General features: G+C 38.5%; 2 protein-coding genes across 2 annotated transcripts; both read right to left on the bottom strand.

Annotated features, from left to right (window-relative positions):
* Nucleotides 1-10,036: 10,036 nt before the first annotated feature.
* LOC119805234 (AP-1 complex subunit sigma-2-like) lies at nt 10,037-10,498 on the bottom strand. Its single transcript, XM_038317150.1, has one exon. It carries the CDS (start codon nt 10,496-10,498, stop codon nt 10,037-10,039), a length of 462 nt encoding a protein of 153 aa, XP_038173078.1.
* A 10,311-nt stretch (nt 10,499-20,809) lies between these two features.
* On the bottom strand, nt 20,810-22,003 carry LOC119804208 (melanoma-associated antigen B16-like). The gene is made up of 2 exons (XM_038315697.1): nt 21,780-22,003; nt 20,810-21,698 (listed from the first exon to the last, which is right to left on the bottom strand). The coding sequence occupies exons 1-2, from the start codon at nt 22,001-22,003 to the stop codon at nt 20,810-20,812; spliced, it is 1,113 nt and encodes a 370-aa protein (XP_038171625.1).
* Nucleotides 22,004-22,356: the final 353 nt, after the last annotated feature.

The raw sequence follows: 22,356 nt of genomic DNA on the forward strand, positions 1-22,356 counted from the left end.
GGGTTTTAACTACATTTATATCTACCACCATGTTTCTAGAAAATTACAATTTATGAATTGATCACTTTTTGAAATTGAAAATAGAGTAGTCAGAGTCAAGACAAGACAGATTCCATGTAGCTGCTGAAGAAGAAGGACATGCCAAAACCCTACTGGTAGGCTCCAGCCTTGTGATGATAAACAGATTAATTGAAATGGGTTAATTTAAGATGTAAGAGTTAGTATATAAGAATCTTGAGCTAATAGGACAATAAATGTTGTAATTAATAAAGTTTCTATGTAATTATTCAGATCTGGGCAGCTGGGAACGAACGAGCAGTCCCTGTCTACATCCATGTAGGCACAGCTCAACTTCTCCATGTTCACTGAGGAGTATGGATGTTGTCCTTAGCAATGGGGACACACTATCAGTTTTCAGAGAGCAACCACTTCCCTTAGTATTATCCTGGATTGTTTTGGTATTTCCATGGGACCCCTTGACCAACACATCATTTCTATGCAACTCAGTATCTACACTGAAGCCTGGTTACAAAAGATGGCCAGTTGAGATTCCCATATTACCTATTAATAAGAGTTCTCATTAGGATTGCAGTCATAGATCATAGGGAAGAGGATGAAGCTGGATTACTACCTCAAACCAATTAAAAAGTTAACACAAATTAAATCAAAGATTTACATGTAGAGCTTTTAGTTTTAGTTTTTTTTGTAATTGAAAATATTTTCTTCTCTTGTGTAATACACACCTAACACTTTTCACCTTTTCACACCTCCCTGCTCCCCTCACTCATATCCAGTTCCTTTTCATTTCATCTTCAGAAAAGAGAAGGCCTCCAAGAGATGACAACCAAACAGGACAAAACAAGATACAGCAAGACAAGGCAGAAACCCCTTTTATTGAGGCTGCAAAAGGCAATGGTAGATATCCCTAACAGTGCAGGTTGATAATAGGACAGAATCTCTCTCTGAAAACTGATAGTGTGGCCCCATTGCTGAAGACAACATCCATACAACTTACTGAAAATAGAGAGGTCAAGCTGGTGCAGGCATGGAGACTTTACCCCTGTGTTCTAGTCTCTTTTGTACTTTGCAGGCTATGGAAAGAGAAACTTGGACCAAACCCATTCACAAAATACTCCACTTAAAATCTATCCTGCCTATTAGATGTGCTGGAGCAATTCAGGTGGAAAACTTGTGGGGGCAGCCATCGAATGATTTGGAGAAACTTTTAGAGTTTTAGAAATAACATTAAATCTACAAGAAACTAAAGGAAATCCTGATACACTTTGTCAACACCAAAACATTTTTGTTCAAGAGAGTGAAGAGAAAAAATACTATAGAATAGAGAAAATATTAACAAATTGTATATCAAATAATGTCCTAATAGTGAGAAAATATAGATAAAAACACTTCATCAACAGAAATTGATAAAACAACCAAAAATACCAATTGCAAATTGACAAGAAGCTTCAATAGATACTTCTCCAAAAGGATGATCACGTTACCAAAGAAACAAAAAGAAAAGCACATTTATTATTGGGCCAAACAATAATGGCAGATATACCACTTTATGTATATTAGAGTGGCATAAATAATTTTGTTGTAAAATATTTGTGAGTTTGTAGAGAAACTGTAACTATCCTGTATTACAAATAGAAATATAAAATTCTACAGTGTTCTAATATTTGGACATTTCCTTAAAATTCAATCATAATCACTATAGGACCTAACAATTTCAGTTCTGTATATATATCTAATATAAATGGTAAGAGGAATCCAAATAGTACGTTCAGAATTTTCCTAGTAGGAAACAATAGAAATGACTTAAATGGTTAATAGACAAAGTTTCATATATTGTTATGACAAGAAATGGATTACTCAGACATCTTTTAGCATTAGACAACCTTCAAATTAGGAGTAAATAATTTACAACACAAAGGGCAACTGACAGTGTGGCCTCATTATGTATAATTATGATTCCACTTATAGGAAATATTTACAAGAAGCCAAGATGATAGTGAGGAATAAATGTCAAATTAGCTTGGTTTGTTGCTTAGGTTTGATAGAAGCATTCTTAGTTTCAAAGGTGATAATAGGCAACAGCATTTTGCATGTACTAAAAGTCTACTGAATTGTATACTTTCAAAGCCTTAAGATAGTAAGCCATGTCTCTCCCTTTCTCCCCTCTTCCCTTGCCTGTGTATGTGTTTATGTGTGTGTGGGGGGGAAGGGGGTAGGGAGAGGAAAGAGGGAAGAGGTACAGAGAGAGTTTGATTCAATGAATCTAACTCAGGTCCTTGTGCATGCTAGGCAAACACACTACAACTTAGCTATAGCTGAATCAGTAAAAGTGTATTAGAAAAGTCAAAGAAAACTTACATACAACTTTTGTATGTTATTTATATATAAAGCAAGGGTAACAGATGCCAAGTAAGTTAACACTATTTAGGAATGTATTTCATCAATGAAGAGTTGATGATGATAAGACACTGGATTAACATTGACATGCAATGGCATTATTAAGCCATGGGATATTCTTTAGATTCAGATAGAAAATTGAAAGATGTTATCACTATATTTAAGCTGTTATTTACCAGTGTTGAGTGTATCTATACACAGATACAGAAAGACATTACAATGAATTTTAACTACTAAACACTGATATTTATATATAGAATTAGTAAATATAAAATTATATTGATAATATCACTTTGCACTTAAAGTCTTACTGCCACTGAAAGCTGATTCATCATAGACTTTTTAAATTAATAGAAGTTCAAAAGAGATAAATCCACAATTTTTCATGTGTAACATGAACGATCTGGACCTATTTGTTTGGGTTTCTGTCCTGCCCGGTACCCCACAGCCAGCAAGCCCTGAAGAAATAACACAGAGATCTCTATAAGTTACAAAGCTGATTGGCTCATTAGCTCTAGCCTCTTACTGGCTAACGGTCACATTTTGCTTAACCCATTTCTAATAATCTGTGTAGCACCAGAAGGTCATGGCTTACCGGTAAAGATTCAGCATGTCTGAACTGGTGGCTGGCTTCATGGTGACTGTCTCACTGCCTTCTTCTTCCCAGCATTCTGTTCTGTCTTCCCCGCTACATATGTCCTGACCTATCAGGCCAAGCAGTTTTCTTTATCAATTAACCAATGAAAGCAACAGATATATAGATAGATAGAAAACCCTCCCACATCATTAATGTCGTAATAAATATAAAAATATGTACTGTATATGACAACAAATTTTAGTAAATTACCACTCCCCTGCTATTATAGTCATCAGAAACTTTGACAAAACATTTTAAATACATTTTAGGTAAAAATTTTCATGACCTGAACTCCTACAATTATACTTTATACCATCAATTATCATTTTCAGTATAGGGACAATTACAATAATTTTAAATGTGTCTTAATTAAAAAGCTTAGGTGTGTTGGCACAATGACATGAGTTGTATAATTGAAAAAGGAAATGATGAAATAGTTCAGAATTTTGGCTCACTGGATATCTAAGTACATTACTAAATGACAATGAAATTTGTTCTGTGTTCTCATTTCAGTTTAACTAACAAACAATTTTTAAAGGACATGAAATAAACATCTCCAAATAAGGTATGTGGTCATTATTAGATAAATCCCTTACTCATTCTACAATATAATTACCAGAGACTCTAGATAAAAATAGGAGTGGTTATTTAAAATATTAAGATACACAGATATTTTAATATCTGATATCAGTATATTTACCAGAATCTAGGTTTAAAATGTATACCTTCCATGGAGTACCATCATGAAAATAGAATGGTTACTTTGACTTAAATATGTTTTAAATATATTAAATATTTTACTTAGTTGGTATCAAGATGAGATTTGAAGTAATTAAATGAACTATGAGTCTTTATCTGGGATTGTCTAAATCATAACTTTTATAGTTATTTCTTGCATAATTTTCTGTTTAATCAATTTATCACTGAATACTTGCATAGATCATAATTTGATAAGCATTGTTCTCTTACATATTGATGTGTTATTTCTATCTTTCTATATACTCCCCCACATATCAGAAGCCAGCTTCTAATATCTCTAGCATATTTTAATTAAGAAATTTTAATACAATATATTGTGGTCATTTTTTCCTCACCTGCAACTGCTCACAGATCCACCCTATCTCCACGCTCACCTAATTTAAGGTTCTCTCCCTCCCTTTCTGTCCCTGTCCCTCTCTTTCTCTCTGTATTTCTCTCTCTCTCTCTCTCTCTCTCTCTCTCTCTCTCTCTCTCTCTCTCTCTCTCTCTCTCCTGTCTTTCAAGTAAACAAAGAAAGAAACATAAAAAATTAACAAACCACCATATTACTTTTGTTTGTTTTGATCCTTAGTGATTTTGCAGCTGACAATCACATTTAGCTTGGCTTATGTTTCAGATTCATGGCAAGAGGATTAATTTTTTTCTTTGTAGTTTAATTATGAAGAAATTGTTTCCTTTGAACTACAAGCAATTATCACTCTCCCTAGTAAGTGAACAGAGGCCACACTGGACTCTAGAAACAGAAGTGCATGCTTGAAGGCATTTGTTTTAATTTCCTGAAAGACAATGAGTACAAACAACAGAGAGGCAGCCTTTTCACCTTCATCTTTAGGTCTGGAAAGTATTTTTGTTTATAGGCATTTCAAGTTAGACCTGTATGCCAGAAGCAAGTGTTTTAATGATGAAAAACTCATGAACCCTTGATCACAAGAGTGTTCTGAGGACTCTACCTGTGAGCTGTTCTCACCTCCTACACTTGCTCATCATTTATTTACATTTACTGGCATAATTGTTTAGCTGTAGCTAAGACGTATCTAACCTCATGACCCTGTGATGTCTACTTTTTCTCTCTGCTTGTCCTTCTGTTTCAAAGTTTTACTATTTTCATTTTGAGATAAAGTTATTTGACATTGATTCTTCTGGTAAGATTTGAGTTAATGTTTTCTATTTCAATACTTTTCAAAATCTCATATATGAGATATAAGTCCTGGTTTTGAAAGGTGTAGAAAATAAGTAGGTGTAATTATGACTTCAGTTATCTGTCAAAAAATTTAAGCCTGAGATATGTTTCAGCCCTTTTAACAAATTTCACAAAGACACATTTCCAAACACTTAACAGTAGTTTAGAAAAATTTCCACTGGAAGCCATTTATTTTATTTTTGATTTATTACATTTTGAGTGTGTGTGTGTGTGTGAGTGTGTTTGTGCATTCCAGCATATGTGTGTGTGTGCCCGCACACATGTACACAGGCAGGTACATGCAATCAGTCAGTGTTAGGGGTTTTCTTTTCTTTTCTTTTTTCTTTTTTTTTTTTTTGGTTTTTCGAGACAGAGTTTCTCTGTGGCTTTGGAGCCTGTCCTGGAACTAGCTCTTGTAGACCAGGCTGGCCTCGAACTCACAGAGATCCGTCTGCCTCTGCCTCCTGAGTGCTGGGATTAAAGGTGCAGCACCACCGCCCGGCAGGGGTTTTCTTTTGCCTTTTATTTTACTGTTTGAAGCAGGTCTCTCCCTAAAGCCTTACCTCGTTGTTTTGATTCCAATGAATCTTCCTGTTTATGCTTTTCCAGAACTGAGATTACAGGTGTGTTCTGCAATGCCTGGCTTTTTAACATGGGTGATAGGGATCTTCAATCAGGTCCTCATGTTGGTATAATAACTGCTTTACACACTGAGCCATATCTCCAGCCCTTGGATTCTGGGAGCCACTTAATTGTGTGTGTGTGTGTGTGTGTGTGTGTGAGAGAGAGAGAGAGAGAGAGAGAGAGAGAGAGAGAGAGAGAGAGAGAGAGACTGTGTTTGTGTGTATTTATGTTTGTGCGTAAAAATAAAGAGTTATATGCACTTTTCATTTACTAGACCTACCCACATGAATAAATGGGCTTTACATACGATGTGCTACTACATTCAAATTTCTTTTTTCAGTAGTTCATTGCATTATGTGCTGAAAACCATTTCAAGCTCAAATTTTGTTTGAGACAGGGTTTTGTAGCCTTGGTTTTTTCAAGAACTCACCATGTACTACATGTTTAATTTGAAGTGTCTATAACCTTTCTAACTCTGTCTCCTGAGTACTGATCTTATGGGTATGCGCTACCATGCCCAGTTTAATGCTAAAATAATAGCTAATATATTTGTTGAATATTTTTTCACAAATTATTGTCTTCTCCACTAGATTTTACCGATGATTGAAAGTGTCTTCTAAGCACTTTTGGTTCAATTGCTACACTGGATGTCCAATGCAAATCTTTTTTTTTTTTACATGCAATACTTTATTTTAGACATGCAGGTAAAGCTATTCAGAATCTGCTAATTTAAAGCAAGCAGCTGTATACAGATCCCCCACCCCCAAAAGCGCAACATTTTTTTCCTCATTTTTTTATTCAAGATTTCCATCTCCTCCCCTCCTCCTCCCTCTTCCCTCCCCTCCCTTCCACCCATACCCCCACTCCACCCCTCTCCAAAGACAAAGAGCCATCAGGGTTCCCTTCACTATGTTAAGTCCAAGGTCCACCCAGCTCCCCCTAAGTCCAGGAAGGTGAGCAACCAAACTGACAAGGCTCACAGTGAGCCCGTCCATGCTGTAGAGTTCATGTTCATTGCCATTGTCCTTGGTTTCTCAGTCCTCCTCCACTGTCAGCCACATTCAGAGAGTCCGGTTTGGTCTCCTGTTCCATCAGTCCCATTCCGACTGGACTTGGTGGTCTCCCGTTAGATCTGTCCCACCGTCTCAATGGGTAAAAGCATTCCTCGCGGTCCTGGCTTCCTTGCTCATGATCTCCCTCCTTTTGCTCCTCATCAGGACCTTGAGAGCTCAGTCTGGTGCTCCCATGTGGGGCTCTGTCATTTTCTCCATCCAATGCCAGGTGAAGGTTCTATGGTGATATGCAAGATATTCATAAGTATGACAATAGGATCTGGACATTTCTGGCACCCTCTCCTCAGCTGCCCAAGGACCTAGCTGGGGGCGTCTTCCTGGACACCTGGGAACCCCTCTAGAGTCAAGTCTCTGCCAACCCTAGAATGGCTCCCTTAACTAAGATATATAATTCCTTGTTCCCATATCCACCCTTGCTATATCCCAACCATCCTATTCCCCCAAGCTCTTCCCATCCTCCACTTCACACTTTTCTCTCCCCATCCCCCCATCCCCCCATCCCACCCCACCCCCATATTCCCATTTTTTTGTCCGGCAATCTTGTCTACTTCCAATATCCAGGAGGATAACTATATGTTTTTCTTTGGGTTCACCTTCTTATATAACTTCTCTAGGATTTTTTTTACGAATTATAGGCTCGATGTCCTTTATTTATGGCTAGAAACCAATTATGAGTGAGTACATCCCATGTTCATCTTTTTGGGCCTGGGTTACCTCGCTCAGGATGGTGTTTTCTATTTCCATCCATTTGCATGCAAAATTCAAGATGTCATTGTTTTTTACCGCCGAGTAGTACTCTAATATGTATATATTCCACACTTTCTTCATCCATTCTTCCACTGAAGGGCATCTAGGTTGTTTCCAGGTTCTGGCTATTACAAATAATGCTATTATAAACATAGTTGAACAGATGCTTTTGTAATATGATTGGGCATCTCTTGGGTAAATTCCCAATAGTGGGATTGCTGGGTCCTCGGGTAGGTTGATCCCAAATTTCCGGAGAAACGCCCACACTGCTTTCCAAAGCGGTTGCACAAGTTTGCATTCCCACCAGCAATGGATGAGTGTACCCCTTACTCCACATCCTCTCCAGCAAAGGCTATCATTGGTGTTTTTGATTTTAGCCATTCTGACAGGTGTAAGATGGTATCTCAGCGTTGTTTTGATTTGCATTTCCCTGATTGCTAAGGAGGTTGAGCATGCCCTTAAGTGTCTTTTGGCCATTCGAACTTCTTCTGTTGAGAATTCTCTGTTCAGTTCAGTGCCCCATTTTTTAATTGGGTTAATTAGCATTTTAAAGTCTAGTCTCTTGAGTTCCTTATATATTTTGGAGATCAGGCCTTTGTCTGTTGCGGGGTTGGTGAAGATCTTTTCCCAGTCAGTAGGCTGCCTTTTTGTCTTAGTGACAGTGTCCTTTGCTTTACAGAAGCTGCTCAGCTTCAGGAGGTCCCATTTATTCAATGTTGCCCTTAATGTCTGTGCTGCTGGGGCTCTACATAGGAAGCGGTCTCCTGTGCCCAAATGTTGTAGAGTACTTCCCACTTTCTCCTCTAACAGGTTCAGTGTGTTCAGATTGATATTGAGGTCTTTAATCCATTTGGACTTGAGTTTTGTGCATGGTGATAGACACGGATCTACTTTCATTCTTCTACAGGTTGACATCCAGTTATGCCAGCACCATTTGTTGAAGATGCTTTCTTTCTTCCATTGTGTGCTTTTAGCTCCTTTATCAAAAATCAGGTGTTCATAGATTTGTGGGTTAAGATCTGGGTCTTCTATTTGATTCCATTGGTCGACTTCTCTATTTTTATGCCAATACCAAGCTGTTTTCAATACTGTCAAAAGCGCAACATTTTGTTACAGCTCAGCACACAGCATCCAAAACAAACAGGCATGAGACAATGCATATTTATGCAACATTAAAATCAGATGAACAACATGTAGGGTGGGAGGATGGGAAAAATGGAAATGAAAGACCAATGTTTTGTGATGCTTCAGATGGTAATGGAGATAGTTCATCTATACAGCTGCCTAATAACTACATTTCCTATAACGTTTTTACAGATTTTTTATTGGGAAACTGGTTTGGGTAGTTTTTTGGCATATTTAATTTTTGTCTTTTGAGACAAGGACCCTCTAGGTAACATAGTAGTTCATCTTCCTCTTGCCTCAGCCTCCCAAATGCTAGGATGACAGGTATACACTACCATGCCTCTGAAGTTATTTTTTTTTTTTTTTTGGTTTTTTGAGACAGGGTTTCTCTGTGGCTTTGGAGCCTGTTCTGGAACTAGCTCTTGTAGACCAGGCTGGTCTCGAACTCACAGAGATCTGCTTGCCTCTGCCTCCTGAGTGCTGGGATTAAAGGCGTGCGCCACCACCGCCCGGCTGAAGTTATTGTTTAATGATAATTTACTTAGGCTTTAAACTCTAAACAGTGAGTTATCTGATAGTTTTTATAATAAAATATGCGAAATGTTATTAAAAATTTTTAGTATTTCAAAAATATACAACCATAGTTAACAAAGCAATGAGTGTTTAAAAGGCTTATTTAATATATTAATTAGGAAGCCATTAACTAATAAAATAAAAATATTTGGATATTGAAAATGAATATAAGAATTTGTATCATATAAGTAGGCTCAGTGTTACTGCTTCTAAAGAGTTGTTACTGAGCAGCAGACATTTCAGGAGACTTTGTGACACAGCTTTCCGACAGTTCTTAAAGGGACTGTTTGACACTGCATAAATGTGCTTCAACATATATTGGCACTACAAAATTTCTTGAAAATTCAACGTTTTAACCTTAGGCCTTATATAATTGTAACTGATCTTTTCTTTCTTTTATTGCTTCAACATACACTTTTATGTGATAGTCAAACATATTAGCGCATATAAACTGTAAGATAATCTTAGTGTGAAATAAAGCTTGGTTTTCTTCAACAATGAACTAAATACTGTGGTGCTGCTAATTTTGCCTGAGTTCTTAACTGTATTTTCTTTGGTAAACATTTGTGATTGCCCAGCCTTTCTGTTATACTCTCGTAAGATTGATTAATCACAGATGGTTTACTAATGAAAACTTGTATGTGTTTAGGATATTAAAATATTCACAAGTCATATTTTGTCAAGAAGAAACAGCGGTAGACAGAAATAAACTACATATCAATATCATATACAGAATGAAAATGGAATTAGGAATGTGCACAGAAAAAATACAATCACAAAGGTACTAGCTCTAAGATGGTTTTTTTTACAGGAGAATTAGTCACCAAGCTGAGGACATTTTCTTTCATAAGTATATCAGTTCTGTATTTCCTCTGAAATTCTGCATACTCGATGAGCAGTCATTTAGTACACAGGGACATTAAAATATTCATGGCGTGGCTCCTGCAGGAGATCAGCCTGTTCAATTGCTTTAAGGACATTTTTCTTGGACGTTTCCTGAACTTCTCCTCCCAAAAGAAATTCATCCAAAATAAAATAGGCCTTCTCAAAATTAAAGATGATATCAAGTTCACACACGCTGCCAAAATACTTGTCAAGTAATTCCACGTAATGATGGATTATTTCCAGGGTAATCAGTTCATTGTCCTGATCCTCAATAGCACAGCAAAAATATAAACTGGCATATCTTTTATAAACAATCTTCAGATCTCTCCACTCCAGGAAGCTGCACATCTTAGGTTTCCGAGCTAAAACGGTTTGAACAAGTTCTCTTGTGATCTTCTTCTTCTCTTTGTTTGAGAGTGGGACATACCATTTCTGCAGCCGTAGCTTTCCCTGACGACTAAAAAGCAACATAAACTGCATGGCGGCTGCGGGTCGCAGATGCAGCGGAGCTTGGCCGGCTCCGGAGACCAAGGCAGCGGAGGCTGCTGAGCGGAAGCCCCAGTCCCCGTGCTGTTGTAGGGAAGTCGTGGTGCCGCTGGGAGGGGACCCGTCTGGCGGAGGGTAGGCTCAGGCTGTGAGGGTAGGGCGAACCCTCCAATGCAAATCTTATCATTGTGTAGTCATCCTGTAGTAATAAAAGTGAAAACTGGGTGATCTGTAATATTACATAAAGATTTTGATAGAAAATTTGTTTTTTCTCCATTAAATATTTAACAAAGTATTGTTTTTGTTTAAGTAACTATTGCATTATACAAGAAGTGCTAACCTTTTCCTTATTATAGTTTAATATTTTTAATGAGAATTGAAGTGTTGCAGGACATTCATTAAGTTATTAAAATTTTAATGAGAATTTTCTTTTTAATTCTTTTAACCTTTATTGATTCTTTGTGGACTTCACATCATGAATCTTGATCCCACTCCCTGGACCCTTGCATCTGCCCTCTGCCCTTGTAACCCCTGTCCCAAAATAAAACAAAATAAAATAAAACTACCAAACAAACAAAATTTAAAAGGAAGAAGATTCTCATTATGGAAGCTCTGCTGTGTTCTGTTGAGTTACATAGTTTACCCATTAGTTCATTCATCTTAACTTGTAAGTGTTCATTGCTATGAGGTTTGGATCAAGGCCTCTGGCTTCTGCTACACTATTGATAATAGTGGCTCCTCTTGGACATCCTTTTGTTCTGTGTCAGGGATATCATGCAGCTTTAGATGTGTATGTTAATCCCCTTCACATTCTCCAGCAGTTCATAGATGAGGTGGCTGTCGGGGTGGGCCAACTCCTGGTCCTGGTTTTGGGCCTGGATGATAGCTGGGTTGGTCAGTTGATCAGATTTCCCTCATTGTCACTACCCAGGTGAATTGTCGAACACTCTCAGTTTACTTCACCCAATGAAGCCTGTAGCAAGAAGTGTGGTAATTCTCCTGTTTGCAGGTCCTCAGATCTGTCTCACCCACACTTAAACCACCAGGGACAGCTCTACTGTTTTGCCCAGGTGAAGTGCAAGGCCCTCTCTCTCAGTTGCTGTAGGGGGCATTGGCAGGGAGTGGTCAGCTTTCCTGCTCTCATACTCCCAGGGCTGACTTAACCTGTACCCGCAAACAACAGCATCAACTCTATTGTGCTGCCCAGTCAGGGTGCAGAACTGCTCTCGTGTGTGCTGCAGCAGGTTAGGTACAGGGCTAGTTCTCCCACTCTCATGACCCCAGGGCCTGCTCTCTCACCTGCCACAGGTGGCAATGGGTAAAGGGAAAAGGACATCCTTTTCTCAAACATGCCACCACATAGCAGATGAGGTGGGCAGGTTGAGGACTTCTTAGGGTTCGTATGAGAGCATAGAAAAAGTAGTACACAGAAAAATCTTGTAATTCTTATTATCTCTTAGTGAGCAAAATGGATTCTAACAGATCTTTCTTGGTGATGAGAATTTGATAATGAAATAAGGTTAGAGACCCCAGGGAAGACCACACCAACTGGTTATCCAATACTAATTGATCAGTCCTGAAAAAATACAGGCAAGTAATTCTGTAGACTGACTAGGTTATATTTAAGCATATGTATGCTTAAACATATATGTTATCTATGCTTTAATGTAACCTTGTGCTTGCTGTCTCAGGCTCCGTGAGCACATATGCACTTTGCTTACTTCTTTCAGGGGGCCTTTTTCTCCTGGGGTCCTCCATCCTTCCTCACTCTTACACTCTTTTTGCCTCCTCTTTTCTGGGATTCCCTGAGCTTTGAGGGGAGGGATTTCATGCAAACCTCCCATTTAAGCTAGTTGCTCTTTGAATAATGTCTGGCTAGGAGATGACTTTCTGAACCACCAGCAGTAAGATCAACAATTAATAAATAAGACCTCATGAAACTGAAAAGATCTGTAAGGTAAAAGACACCATCATTCAGACAGGGCAGCAGCCTACAAAATGGGAAAAGATTTTTTTAACAATTTAACGTCTGATAGAGGGTTAGTACCCAAAGTATGTAAATAACATATGAAATTAGATATCAAAAACCAATTAAAATATCTTGGTTTAAGCTTAACTAAGCAAGTGAAAAACTTGTATGTAAAACTTGAATTCTTTGAAAAAAAAATAAAGGAAGATATTACACCATTTGGGGAATATTATTTTAAGATGTGTTACATTTATGTTATGGAATATTCATTTAATGACGTAAAGATGTGTTGCATTCTTTTGTGTTACGTTTGTTTAACTCTGAATCTGTGTTACTGTCTGTCAAAAACACGTAACTGATCCAATAAAGAACTAAATACCTAATATCAAGGCAAGAGAAGGATAGGCGGGGCTAGCAGGCATAGAAAATAAATAAATGGAGAAATCTGGGGAGAAGAGGATTGAGGAGCAAGAAAAGGAAGAGGACATCAGTGGTCAGCCACCCAGCTATACAGGAAGCCTTGGAGTAAGAATTAAAGAAATGTCTATAGAATAGAGAAATATAAAAGACAAAGAGCAAAAGGTAGGCAAGATAATTTAAGAAAAACTGGTTAGAAATAAGCAAAGCTAAGGTTGGGCATTATAAGAAGGACTAAGCCTCCTTGTGATTTATTTGAGAGCTGGGTGGCAGACCTGCCAAAAAGCAAAAGATCAAACAGTAAAAACAACAAAACCAACTTCTCATTTCATTGATTCTTTGTGTTGTTCTCTTTGTTTCTATTTTATTGATTTGTGTTCAGAATTTGGTCATCTCCTGTGGTCTGCTCTTCTTGGGTGTCCTTACTTCTTTTTGTTATAAAGCTTTTAAGTGTGACATTGCTAGTATGGTATGTCTCCAATTTTTTTATGAAGGTCTGATAAGGTGCAGGGAGTTATTTCAATTTTCTTATATGTCCTGAGACTTGCTTTGTGGCTGAGTGTGTGGTCAATTTTGAAGATAGCTCCACAAGGTGCTGAGTAAAAGTTATATTCTTTTGTGTTTGTGTAAAATATTCTGTATGCTATCTATTAGATCCACTTGGTTTAAAATGTCTTTAGCTCCAGTATTTCACATAGCCCCTGTTATATTGACTATGTTCCAGGTAGCACAAGTTGGAATTGATGAGGTATTTTTTACCTTTAATTTTATTTATTTATTAAAAATTTCCACCTCCTCCCCACCTCCAATTTCCCTCCCACTCCCCCTTCCCCCTCCCTCTCCAGTCCCAAGAGCAGTCAGTGTTCCCTGCCCCATTGGAAGTCCAAGGTCCTCCCCCCTCCATCCAGGTCTAGGAAGGTGAGCATCCAAACGAACCAGGCTCCCACAAAGCCCGTCCATGCAGTAGAATCAAAACCCAGGGTCATTGTCCTTGGCTTCTCAGTCAGCCTCCACCGTCGGCCTCATTCAGAGAGTCTGGTTTGATCACATGCTCCATCAGTCCCATTCCAACTGGCCTTGGTGATCACCCATTAGATTAGTCCCACCGTCTCAGTGGGTGGACGCACCCCTCATGGTCCTGACTTCCTTGCTCATGTTTTCCCTCCTTCTGCTCCCCATTTGGACCATGGGAGCTCAGTCCAGTGCTCCAGTGTGGGGCTCTGTCTCCATCTCTATCCATCACCAGATGAAGGTTCTATAGTAATATGCAAGGTATTCATCAGTGTGGCTATAGGGCAAGGGCAGTTGAGGCACCCTCTCCTCTGCTGCTCAAGGAACAAGCTGGAGACATCTCCTTGGACACCTGGGAACCACTCTAGAGTCAGGTGTCCTGCTAACCCTAAAATGGCTCCCTTAATTAAGGTATTTACCTCCCTGCTCCCATATCCACCTCTCTTCCATCCCAACCATCCCATTCTCTCAAGCTCTTCCCATCCTCGTCTTCTCTTTTCTCTCTCCCCATCTCCCCTTATACCCACCCTGAAACCAAAACCACACAAAGTCTCAACCAAGAAAGAGAATTACAGAACAATCTCACTCATGAACATCGACACAAAAATTCTCAATAAAATACTGGCAAACTGAATCCAAGAACACATTCAAAAAATTATACATTATGATCAAGTAGGCTTCATCCCAGAGATGCTGGGCAGGTTCAACATACTAAAATCTATCAATGTAATCCATCATGTAAATAAACTGAAAGGAAAAAACCATATGCTCATTTCATTAGATTCTGAAAAAGCATTTGACAAAGATGATTTGGAGAGATTAGGGATAAAAGGTTCATACCTAAATATAATAAAAGCAATATATAGCAATCCGACAGCTAACATCAAATTAAATGGAAACTTAAAGCCATTACACTAAAATCAGGAACAAGTCAAGGCTGTCCACTCTCTCCATACATTTTCAATATAGTGCTTGAAGTTCTACCCATTACAATAAGACAATATAAGGAGATCAAGGGGATTGGAATTGGAAAGGAAGAAGTCAAACTTTCGTTATTTGTAGATGATATGATAGTGTACATAAGCGACCCCAAAACTCTACCAAAGAACTCCTACAGCTGATAAACACCTTTAGTAATGTGGCAGGATACAAGATAAACTCCAAAAATTCAGCTGCCCTCCTACACACAAAGAACAAAGAAGCAGAGAGGGAAATCAGAGAAACATCACCTTTCACGATAGCCACAAATAGCATAAAATATCTTGGGGTAACTCTAACCAAGGAGGTGAAAGATCTATTTGACAAGAACTTTAAGTCTTTGATGAAAGAAATTGAAGAGAATACCAGAAAATGGAAGGATCTCCCTTGCTCTTTGATTGGGAGGATCAACATAGTAAAAATGGCAATTCTACCAAAAGCAATCTATAGATTCAATGCAATCTTCATCAAAATCCCAACAAAATTCTTCACAGACCTTGAGAGAACAATAATCAACTTCATGTGGGAAAACAAAAAACACAGGATAGCCAAAACAATTCTATACAATAAAAATACTTCTGGAGGCATTACCATCCCTGACTTCAAACTCTATTACAGAGCTACAGTAATTAAAACAGCTTGGTATTGGCATAAAACAGAGATGTTGACCAATGGAATGGAATCAAAGACCTGGATATTAGTCAACAAATGTATGAACACCTGATTTTTGACAAAGGAGCTAAAATTATACAATGTAAGAAGGAAAGCTTCTTTAACAAATGGTACTGGCATAACTGGATGTCAACCTGTAGAAGAATGAAAATAGATCCATTTCTATCACCATGCACAAAACCCAAGTTCAATTGGATTAAAAACCTCAATATTAATCTGACCACACTGAACCTGATAGAAGAGAAAGTGGGAAGTAGTCTGCAACACTTGGGCATAGGATACCATTTCCAACGTATATCCCTAGTAGTACAAACAATAAGAGCAACAATGAATAAATGGGACCTCCTGAAACTGAGAAGCTTCTGTAAAGCAAAGGACACTGTCATTAAGACAAGAGGCAAACTACTGACTGGGAGAAGATCTTCCCCAACCCCGCATTGGACAAAGGTCTGATCTCCAAAATATATAAAGAAATAAAAAAACTAGTAACTAAAACTCTTATTAACCCAATTAAATAATGGGGTACTGAACTGAACAGAGAATTCTCAACAGAAGAAGTTCAAATGGCCAAAAGACACTTAAGGTCATGCTTCAACCTCCTTAATGATCAGGGAAATGCAAATCAAAACAACCTTGAAATACCATCTTACACCTGTCAGAATAGCTAAAATCAAAAACACCAATGATAGCCTATGTTGGAGAGGATGTGGAGTAAGGGGAATATTCATCCATTGTTGGTGGGAATGCAAACTTGTGCAACCACTTTTGAAATCAGTGTGGCGGTTTCTCAGGAAACTTGGAGTCAATCTACCTCATGATCCAGCAATTTCATTCTCAGGAATATACCCAAGAGATGCCCAATCATACTACAAAGGCATTTGTTCAACTATGTTCACAGCAGCACTATTTGTAATACCCAGAAGGCGGAAACAACCTAGGTGTCCCTCAATAGAAGAATGGATACAGAAAGTGTGGTACATATACACTGTAGAGTTCTAGTCAGTGGTAAAAAACAGTGACATCTTGAATTTTCATGCAAATGAATAGAAATAGAAAACACTTTACTGAGTGAGATAACCCAAAAGAGGAATATGGTATATACTCACTCATAAGTAGATTCTAGCCATAACCAAAGGACATTAAGCTTATAATTCGTGATTCTAGAGGAGCTAAATAAGAAGGTGAACCCAAAGAAAAACATATATTTTTCCTCCTGGATATTGGAAGTAGACAATATCGCCAGGCAATAGTCGGGAGCACGGGGGTGGGGGTATGGTGGGGGAAGGGGAGATGGGGAGAAAGAAGGAAGAAGGGGAGGATTGGGGAGAGCTTGGGGGAATGGGATGGTTGAGATGGAGGAAGGGTAGATATGGGAACAGGGAAGAAGATATCTTAATTAAGGGAACCATTTTAGGGTTGGCAAGAGACTTGACTCTAGAGGGGTTCCCAGGTGATCCAGCAGTTGCCCCCAGCTAGGTCCTTGGGCAGGAGAGGAGAGGGTGCCTGAACTGGCCTTTTCCCATAGCCACACTGATGAATATCTTGCATATCACCATAGAACCTTCATCCGGTAATGGATGGAGATAGAGACAGAGACCCACACTGGAGCACTGTACTGAGCTCCCATACTCCAGATGAAGAGCAGAAGGAGGGAGAACATCAGCAAGGAAGTCAGAACTGCAAGGGGTGCGTCCACTGACGGAGACAGTGGGACTGATCTAATGGGAGCTCACCAAGGCCAGCTGGACTAGGACTGAATGAGCATGTGATCAAACTGGACTCTCTGAATGTGGCTGACAATGGGGGCTGGCTGAGAAGCCAATGATAATGGCTCTGGGTTTTGATCCTACTGCATGAACTGGCTTTTTGGGAGCCTAGTGTTTGGATGCATATATTCCTAGACCTAGATGGAGAGGGGAGTGCCTTGGACTTCCCACAGGGCAGGGCAGTCTGACTTCTCTTAGGACTAGAGAGGGAGAGGGAGGGAGTGGGAGGAGTGGGAGGGAAATGGGAGAAGGTGGAATTTTTTTCTTTTATTTATTTTATTAAATTATATAATTTTACAAATTTTCACATTAGTGACTTAACAGCACATCTGAAAGCTACAGAACGAAAAGAAGAAGACTCACCCAGGAGGAGTAAAGACAGGATATTTAAAAATTATATTAAAATATAACTTATTAACAAATTAGTTAACTAACATTATTAAAATATAAAATATCTACAAGGATCCTGTTTTCCTTCCTAGAACTTGAGAATATACAGTAATTAGAACCTTTGTACTTATTTGCTTAATCATTTTGATAGTCTCCTCAGCTTTCATTTATAAGAGAAGTTTTCACGTTAAAGTATCCAAATAAAGGCATTCACTGATATATATGTTGTATATTTGTTAAACAAAAAAATCTATAAAATCCTATGGCAAATAGCAGTTTTCAAAATCCTGTCTTTTATCATTGTTCACACAGACTAATAGATTTCCCATGTATACTATATTTAGCAGTTTATTTGGAAATTATTCTGATACTATACCATATCTGTCCAATGATGATGATCAGAACTAAAATGTAATACAAAAGCGAGCTTTTGCATGGACAGGGTATTGCTCTCAGTGGAGTTCTAAAGTAAGTAATGGAGCTCTCTGGCACACAGAAATGAAACAAATAAGACAAAACAAAACTAAAACTAAAAGCAAGACAAGTTTATTGTAATACATGAAATAGTTGAATCTAGGCAAAACTCTCAGCTCCTTCAAGTCAGGTCTCTGAAACAATGATACAGAACTAGGACAGAACTAGGGTTTAATGGAGTCCACAGGAAATATGTTAGTGGTGTTTGATAACCCTTTTTCATCTAATTTTAGTACTTCAGATTCAGGGTTCAGTTTATTACAACATGCAATGTGAGAAGCTGCAATGAGAAATGAATCAGGACGCAGAAGACTGGGTAGTAGTACAGAAATGGATCCAGAAGAATTAGTACCAGAGGTTCAGCCTCAGCCATTTCACATGCCAAGCTTTGAATATTATGCTTTTCGTGTGAGAGGAAACCTGATAAGTTCTGACACGGTTTGAATTGAAAATGTCACCTACTGTTGTTTTAAGTATTTGTCTCATGACACTCTTTTGAAAAGTTCTAAAACCATTCAAGAAGTGAGACCTGGCGGGCAGAAGTAGAGCCCATATTTAGGGTACAGTATGGCAATGGTACTGGCATGATTCTCAGCTTTCTGGTCAGCCATAATGTGAACAGTGGCTGCCTTGTGTTCCTGCCACCATGTAGGAACTCCACCAGGCCTTTCTCACTACAGTAGACTGAAATCTTGCTTCTGTCATATATATTCTGTCAAACTGTTGAAAAATAGCTAATATAAGTGTTATAAGACTACCTATAAGAGGGCACTGTGAAAGCGTCAGAGTGTTTCGTATACTAGAGGCATTTAGTTAATTTAGGTATTACAATAATTGTCCTGACCTTTGACTCCATGAGTTCATGTTATGTAAATTTAAAATAATCACATATCCCACAGAACAGTGAAGTTATCTAAGAACTGGAATTTCACCAGGAACTTTGGAGGCAGAGACAGACAGTTCTCTGTGAGCTCAAGGCCAGCCTAGTCGACAGAGTGAGTTCCAGGACAGTCAGATCCCTTACAGAGAAATCCTGCCTCCAAGACAAAAAAAAAAAAAAAAAAAAAAGAAAAAGAAAAAGAAACAAATAAACACACCACACTGCAAAATAAAATAAAATAAAATAAAATGAGCTTCATGTAAAGTAAACCACTAAAGTAAACCCTACTAATTTTCCCCTGGGGAGGTGTTATTCTTTAAAAATGGGGACATGTATCTATTTTCTTTTTTCATTTCCATAATTTTAAGTGATGTAAAACGTCCTCCTATTTTTGACAAGGACCAACTCCTCAAATTCATCTAAATCAACAATATTTTCACTGCTTATATCTTCATTAAAAATTTAAGCATGTTACCCGAGCAGTGGTGGCACATGCTTCTAATTCTAGAATTCAGAAGGCAGAGGAAAGCAGGTTATCTGTGACTTCGAGGTCTACCAGAGGTAGTTCCAGGACAGACCCCAAAGCTACAGAGAAACCCTGTCTCGAAAAACCCAAAAAATTAAGCACGTATTAATATATAAAATTCAAATTATATTAAAGATAATCTATTTAAAATATCTTCTAAATGAAGTACTTTCTTACATCACCAGCCCTGGGCAATGAAAGACAACCTAGTGGCTTCTGTGTCTCTCACTATTAACTATCAAAAAATGTCTTTAAGTTTATTTGCAAGTAAAGCCTTAGTTTATGACCCACATTCAACCATACAGAGGTGGGGTCAGAGATGGACACTTTCTACTTTCTATATGAAAACTGTATATATAACAAAATCATAAAGTAACCAGGAAAGAGCTTTGCATTAAACTTTTGGATGTCAGCATTGAGGTACACCACATACAGGTTAGTACACTCCAATTCTCTTCACCTCAAAATTCAAGTTAAAATTAGCAATCTGAAGAAGTTTATCTTACCACAACCACAATTTTCTCCTTCAGAATATTTATACTTAACAGGGCCATAAGGATCACTTTACGTGTAAACTGTATATTTCATTTGTCTTCAATGTATTAGAATATATTCTATCATAATCAATATATTTATAAGGAAAGGAACTACATGCATGCTGTTTAATGTAGCATCCTAGAACATTAAAATAGTAATTGGAAAATGATAGATGCTCAAATAAGTTTTGGTAATAAAAGAAACTGTAAATGTGTGGTAATATTTTCTTGAATTTTATTACTCATGGCAACTGTAAAGTAAAGCAACTCCACATATATCATGCAATTGTACTGGGAAATGGAACATTACAAAGAAAAATTTAGCACAACACTGTTTAAGAGGTCTAAGTTTAGCAATGATTGTTATAGTACTCCACATAATTATATAGATACACTGGACTACTTCCCAGTTAGTTTTATACTATGGCAAAGCTCTTAGTATTACATTTGTGAACTGCAAAAAGTAGAGATTTTTGAAGCTCAAACAACAATGCTATTAAGTATAACAATATTCAAACAGAAAGGTCAAACAGTGCAAGACAAAAAATGTCATGGTACACAGACAAAATAGAACTATGCAGACAATATTCTTCCTCCTGTTTATATCAAACTAGGACCTACATTTTTTCCCCTCAACTCTAAAAATTCTCTGCAAATTTTACAGGAGAAATTTATCTCTGATTGTATTACATACCAGGGAAACTGCAGCCCATGGCATTAGAACTTGCACGAGAACGAGAACTTAGGCCAGCACTGTCTAAAATCATGGCAAGCGCTCTCTCTTCTTCTTCTATCAGAGCCTCTTCATACTGAGACTGGAAGGTGGCTGGGTTTGTCCCATGAACCTTTGCCACAAACTCTAACACTTTCATCTTACTAGTTTCAGCTCGAGCCCGTGGCCCCCACACATACTCATACTGCACAGGATTACTATCAGCTACTGGCTGGTACACCAGGTATTGCTCCTTCACAAACTCATTGGTTATCAGCTGCCTAGGGTCACCAAAGATGAAATGATTCATCCCACCATAGATTCCCATTGCATTCAATGCTTCCCAAATCTCTTCTTCAGTGGCACGGTTGCCTTTCATGAAGACTACTCCCAGGATGATTATCAGGAGACCAGTCTTAGGAAAACTATACTCATCACTACGCATCCCATCATAGGTGAGACCTAGTTTGATAAAGAGAGCATAGATGTGGTTGACAGGATCTACTTCCTTCACATCTAGGCCAAAAACCATCTCCATGCGTTCAGAAGATCTCCTGAGGATTTCATGAAAACGATTTTCATCTTCTCTGACAATGAGTCTCAATATATCAGTCTTGCTTATCATCTCTTTCATCTGATACTTGTACAGCATATAATTCACCAAGAAGTCAACTTTATTATCGACACTCATCACAGGTACATTCATGGTGCCTGGTTGACATGGTGGATTGACTGGATAGCCCTGTTCTTCTTGGTTACTAAGATCCCCACCTGATTGTCTCAAAGAGTCACAGGGACTCTGAGGACCTCCAGAAGTACTAGGTGTCTCATCTGCAGGATCATTTTGGTTGCTAGCCATCAGAGAACAGGAGGAGTGACATGGCTCCTTCACATCCCTAGACACCTGTGGAATCTCTAGGCCCTGGCTCTCCTCACTAGACATAAGCTGAGAGGAGGAACATGGTTCCTCCACATCCCTGGAGACTGTTGCAACCTGTAGGCCCTGGGTCCCCTCACAGGTCTGGCCCTTCAGACTACTAGCCATAAGATGAGAGGAGGTACAAGGCTCCTCCACATCCCTGCAGACTGATGCAATATGGCTGTGGGTCTTCTCACAGGTCTGGCCTTGGTCAGCTGCACGTTCTGGATTCTTCTGAAGTTGAGACATGGTCACTCTGGTGAATAGAAGCAGATAAGCGTGCACACAGGAAGGCAGCAATCAGGAATCACTGTTTGAAAGAGAAAGGGCAGATGTAAGGTAATCAGCTAGTAAAACCAATTCCAGTCATGGTGAATGGACTTCTGAAAATCATGTGATAAATATTTGAATGCAATAACTGGCAGGGGAAAATAAGAGACGTTCTTGGTGCTAGCAAACCCAACATGAAAGATATCAGGGTCCATAGGACATACATGTTTGGCTCTGTAGTTACCACTCCTTTTCTAAATGAAAAAGGAAGTGCATAATCTCCACAAGTATGATCATCATGGAAGCTAAAGGGCTTAAGCCACATTCTCTAT

This window comes from Arvicola amphibius, chromosome X (genome assembly GCF_903992535.2).
Source record: "Arvicola amphibius chromosome X, mArvAmp1.2, whole genome shotgun sequence".
NCBI lineage: Eukaryota > Metazoa > Chordata > Mammalia > Rodentia > Cricetidae > Arvicola > Arvicola amphibius.

Excerpts from the sequence above, each read along its gene's own strand:
- LOC119805234 (XM_038317150.1), bottom strand. The coding sequence starts at position 10,498 with ATGCAGTTTATGTTGCTTTTTAGTCGTCAGGGAAAGCTACGGCTGCAG.
- LOC119804208 (XM_038315697.1), bottom strand. The coding sequence starts at position 22,003 with ATGTCTCAACTTCAGAAGAATCCAGAACGTGCAGCTGACCAAGGCCAG. Across the intron at positions 21,699-21,779 it reads CCATGTTCCTCCTCTCAGCT|TCTGATGGCTAGCAACCAAA; the intron begins TATGTCTAGTGA and ends CTCCTCCTGTTC.